General features: G+C 53.5%; 1 protein-coding gene across 1 annotated transcript; it reads right to left on the bottom strand.

The window, feature by feature from the left end:
• Window positions 1-2,861: 2,861 nt before the first annotated feature.
• Window positions 2,862-4,926, bottom strand: AURANDRAFT_34561 (hypothetical protein; the record flags this gene model as incomplete). The annotated part of the gene is made up of 3 exons (XM_009044014.1): window positions 2,862-4,545; window positions 4,602-4,741; window positions 4,804-4,926. The coding sequence occupies 3 exons, from the start codon at window positions 4,924-4,926 to the stop codon at window positions 2,862-2,864; spliced, it is 1,947 nt and encodes a 648-aa protein (XP_009042262.1).
• Between the last annotated feature and the right edge of the window lie 410 nt (window positions 4,927-5,336).

The following is a 5,336-nucleotide window of genomic DNA, read 5'->3' as shown; positions in this document are numbered from 1 at the left end:
CGATAGTTCTGGTCGAAAAGCTTCAACGTCGACCCCGAGTGCGATCTGGGCGTTTGGGTGGTCCTTCAGACAGGCTGGGAGCGCACCCAGGCAGTCGTGGAATATGGCATCGAATCGCAACATCTCAGAGCATTGCACATCAGGAGGCAGGACTTCTCCATCAACAAAGCGTCTCTCTAAAAAGAGTGCTGTCGATGGACGCCGAGGCTCACCGTTGATGCCACTACCCACAGCACAAGCGGCCACGTCACTAAGTGCTGCAACAGCACGCGTGGCGACCCCCCCCCAGGATCCACGAGCAGCAACGAGCGCCGCGCCACCGCAGTCAGCCAATACAAACGTTCTCACGTCCACGACTTGAACACGCCAGGTATGATCGAGCGCCAATAACGCAGGAAGAAGGCCGTAGAAAAGTGCCCAGTCGGCGGTAGTTCCGCCATCGACCACGAGGAGGAGAAGAGGCCGATTTGGCCTTGGTCGTCCATCGCCGTGCCACTGTGCGGCGCTTTCTAAGACCCCCGCTGCGCGAGCATCATATGTGTGTCGATCAGTTATGTGCTCTCGAGCTGCTGCGGCATCGTAGCGGATGACCATTGGTGTTGCCCTTTGCGCGGCCAATACTGAAGCCACGGCTGCTGCCGCACTAGTGGCAGAATATACCACGTCACCGTGTCCTCGCAGCATGGCCTGTAACTCTGGGAATCCATCTCCACCTTGCTCCTCGACTGATATAAGGCGACCCCCACCGCAGGCCAACGCCTCAAAGACTCGATTATTGACCATGCCTAGTCGCCGCTGTGATGAATCGGTGGTCCCAAGTACCACAGATGCTTCACTGTAGAGTCTGGCAATCTCATCGCTTGGAAGAGCACCCTGCCAGCAACAGGCGGCAAGAACCGCATGATCATTGTCCCAAAGAGCAAATCGGTCCCAGGCAGTTCCATAGATAGCGAGGCGTGCATCGGGAACGTTTTGATGGATTGACATCAATACATTAGCGAGCATTTTTTTCCCCTGCGATGGTTGCCCCAAATATACGATGAGGTCTTTGGCATTGTCCGTTTCAGCTACAAACGCAAAGTTTGAGCGCATCTCGTCGGGATCCACTGCGAGTGCCACAAATGCACGAGGTGCCAGATCGGCTATGGGGAACCAAGTCGACTGCAGATCAAGTGCACCGCCAGCTACCTCGAAGCCACGCGCGGCCAGGAGCCTCGAGTTGGTGAGAAAGCCGTCAGCGTCAACGGCTGCTATTGTAGGTAGTGACGGATACGTGTCCAGACACCAATGTATAATCACCACATTTCCATTCAGCCGCCGTACAATGCGAACTAACGTAGCCACCGGACCAGAAAACCCCTCCACTAGAAGTATATCCCATGATCGAGACGTCGCTGCTTCATAAGCAAACGGTGCTAGGATCTCTACGATTGCGACGTCACCTCTGCGGAGCAACGCACGCCGCAGCCCGCGCGTAGTCACTTCAGATCCTGCTACCCAGCCATGCAACGATGATTTTGACTGGGCGTGCAACGCGATTGCCAGGCCATCTTTGGCGGCATCCGCTACAACTGAAGCCCATTTGAACACCGTCGCAGCCACCAAGACGCCACGGAGCATATTACTGGTAATAGAGTACCTCCTAGCATTACGTGGTTAAATAAGGGTGCATGTCGAGAATGGCTTACCTTATGCAGGGCCTTGCCATGTTTGACGACCTCGCCTGCCGTACCATTTCATGCCCACAGAAGGGTCAAGCATGCTTTGAATAGGTGCTCGATGCGCACAAAATTAAACAGGAGCAAGCTCTTCTCAAGCGAGCTGTACGCATGCCACGACTCCAGCGGCAAGAAGCGCTAGAACCAATCACACTTCGGGTAAGAAAAGAAAAAAAAATCGGCGCCGAAGGAGCACCGAAGGTGCCGAGGGCGCCGCCGTAGGCGCCGAGAGAGCGCCGCAGGCGCCGGGGGAGCAGGAGATAACACTGATATTAAGTGCAGGTGATATAGCCGCTAGGATATATCAGCCAGGATATTCAGGATACAGAGGAGAGAGACAGAAGATATATCTCGTACTCGAGTACGAGTGATCGTCTGTCGCTGACATCCTCTTTTATTATTGTGCGCCTGAGCGCACCCCAGGAAAATCTTCTGTTGGGGGGGAGGAGTGGATAAATGGCAGAGGATCAGGCGGCGGGCATACCTGATGGAACTCGGCACTATCGCGCGGCTGTGGGCTGATAAAGCCGCTCGAACCATAGCTTCGTCTTAAAGGTCCTCGTTCCGTCCGAGGGTTAGAATGGGTAAGTCGTCCGGCGAGGCCTTACCATATGTAGGCCGCCTTTATTTTGCCAACATCCAGCCAACATCCCCGCGTCGACAAGCCACCAGAGGCAGGAGCTAGGCGGGAGCTAGGTAAGAGCGCCAGTTGAGCCACTCCCCCGACCCGACCCCTTGCCAACCCCTTGCGCGCCTATAAACATGCTGGCAGCTACGCGCTGCTTCGACGTCGTGCCTCCGTCGCGCTCCTCCGTGCCTATGCCGGATCATAAGATCAAATTTGGTTGATCCGTGTTCTAAAGTCTCATTTGGGCTGTATTAGGCTGCGTGGAGCAAGTATGTCACGTCGAATTTCCCACGACCCCGAATAATGTGGGATGCCAGTTGTTATGCCAGCAGACGAAAATGGGGCAGTCCCTATTAATTATCATCATCGTCGTCTTCATCATCGCCCATCGCATCATATACATCATTAAGTACTCGATGACTAGCATTTTGAAGCACACTAGCTGTGCCAGTTTTACGGGAAGTTCGTGAAAAATAATTTATCAAGGCTAAATAGAGGCTGAGGTGCGGCTACATTTAGTCAACTTTGATAGAACCGAATATGACGACATTGAACCAAAGAGCAGCGAAAAAGCCCACAGTGCCGGTAAAGAGGAAGATACCAAAGGAGATAATACCCATGTAGCCAAAGTAGAGGAAGTAGGTAATGGGGAGATTCGATTCGAGCTTGGAGAAGTAGAACGATGAATAGAGAAAGACATATGCGGCAGTAGAGCCTGATGTAAGGAAGGAGCGCCACCACCAGTGGTAGTCTTCGGCACAGAGCTGGAAGTAGAGGAGGACCATGGTGATTTCAGCGCAAGTAACAATGAGGATGGCGAACACGAGGAATGTGAAGCCAAAGACATAATAGTACTGGTCCATCCACATGGATGAAAGAATGAAGAAAAGTTCAACGAAACACGCTCCGAATGGAAGAACGCCACCGATGACAACAGTGAAAGTGGTGCTAAGGTACCAGGGCGCGGTCGGAACAAGCCTGGGGATGTTCGAGAACTTGGCTGGGAATTCTAGGGGCTCTTTGCGAAAGCCCAAGTACGCGCCAAGAAAGACCAAAGGTACAGAAATGCCAAACCAGAGAGCAAGGAGAGCAAGCAGCGTGGTGATTGGCACCGCGCCTGTAGAACCTTCATAGGAAGCGAGCGTGAGGTCAAGGCCAAAAAAAACGATAAACGAGCCACCAGGGAAAAGTAATGCGGTCGCAACGGTTGCACGCTGCCAGCGCTGGCCCTTGAAACTCTTATAGAGGCGAGCGCAATGATAACCAGCAAAAGCGCCCATAAGCACAAAGAGGAGGAGCATGACAAACATGAGCGAACCACGATTCGCCGGCGAGATGAAACCAACTGCAGCAAATGCAATTGTCGCCAAGGCCATAACCAGAACCTGCACTCCGCTGCCAACAAATACGCAAAGGAGCATGGGCAGAATTGTAGGGGGGCGGAACACGTCTTGGTGTACAAGCTTCCACCCCGTCTCTTCACTTGGTTGTGTGCCAATGTCACCGTCATCGTCATCATCAGTAGGAACGCGGTTGTATTGGCTGATGTCACGCCGCAAATTGCGAGCCAGGATCATGGCGATCATACCACTCAGGCATATTACGATCATAAGCGAATTGACAATGGAAAACCAATGGACTTTCTTAGGCACAGCATTATCCATAGAGAGATAAATATCCCAGCGGGAAGCCCACTTTATATTGCTTGGTTTCCACACGATATCGTAAGTGTATAGCACCTTCGTAGACTTCGTCAGAGCTAGACCATGGTCTTTCGCGCGGTCAAGATCCATTGGTTCAAATATTGAGCATGTCTCAAGTGCTGGTGCGTCTTCGTTCCCACTCCAAGCAGTCCCACCCACGAACTTATGATCGACTGAGAAAGGCTCAACATAGAAACCAACGATACGATTGCCGTCCGGCACAGCTTCATGATACTCAACCACAATATTGGCGTGGTTATAGAGGTAATGTTTCCCTGCTAAACGGTCATAATATCCTACTGGAAATCCTCGGCTGTAACTCGTCGTCACGAATGCCTCCGTATCAATCACACTTGCGGCGGGAATATTGTCTACTATCCAGTTGTGGTGATAAGCTTCGTCAATTGATCGTTTGAATTGTGCCACATGCCCACCGTTCAGCTTCACCTGGCAGAGGATTTTGCAATACTCATCTGTGCGCATGTAGAGAGCATACCTACGTGGAGCAAGCTAAGAATAGCCATGTCGACTTCACGAAGCACAGGACCAAACGGAGAGTTTTCTATCCGATCGCCGCTTAGGAATTCACCGAGGTTTTCAGCTGTAGTCTTGACACCGCCATGCGGCTTGCAGAATTTATGGCTGTAGTAGTCGTAAGGAAGTTGGGTGTGGACAGACGTGAGCTTATTGACCTGAGGAGAAATCATATTTGAAGTCCCGAGGAAGGCTCGCGATTAGGAATCGATCTGAAGACGTCGGGTCTCGCCTTCAATTCGACCTTCTCACCAGATTTATACTCCCGGGGGGCCACGCCAGGAAGATAGAACGCGCGAGCAGCTGTCAGAGCTAAATAAAACCAAAAAAAGTGAGACGTCATTAGGCTGTCAGCGGCGCCAAGTTTAGAAGTCTTCTCAAGACCCAAATAAAATAATTGAGCGGGGCTAGGTGTAGGTTGCGTCCCCTTCGGGCCGTTGCTGTGCAAAGAGGCGACAGTCCGTCGAGCGGGAGCCAGGAACGGTCCGGAGGGGACGTCGCATCTCCGCGACGGCGCGGCACGCGCGTGGCCGGACGCTCTCGGGCTGCGGACGCCGCCCGGACGGGTGCCGCGCGCAGCGTGGCCTCAGGCGACGCGTGGCCGCGACCGGCGCGGATCCCGACGCGCCGCGGCTCCACTTATTACACTACGCGTGCGAAATTCGGCTCTGGCCGAAGGCCCACCGCGAAGTCCGCGGCGTCGGAGATCGTTCCGCCGGCGCCGGCCGCGGGTCTCTCTCGCCGTGGCGGTCC

This window comes from Aureococcus anophagefferens (genome assembly GCF_000186865.1).
Source record: "Aureococcus anophagefferens unplaced genomic scaffold AURANscaffold_104, whole genome shotgun sequence".
Classification (NCBI taxonomy): Eukaryota; class Pelagophyceae; order Pelagomonadales; family Pelagomonadaceae; genus Aureococcus; species Aureococcus anophagefferens.
Note: the sequence above shows the minus strand (reverse complement) of the source record. Positions and strands in the feature narration are given on the sequence as shown.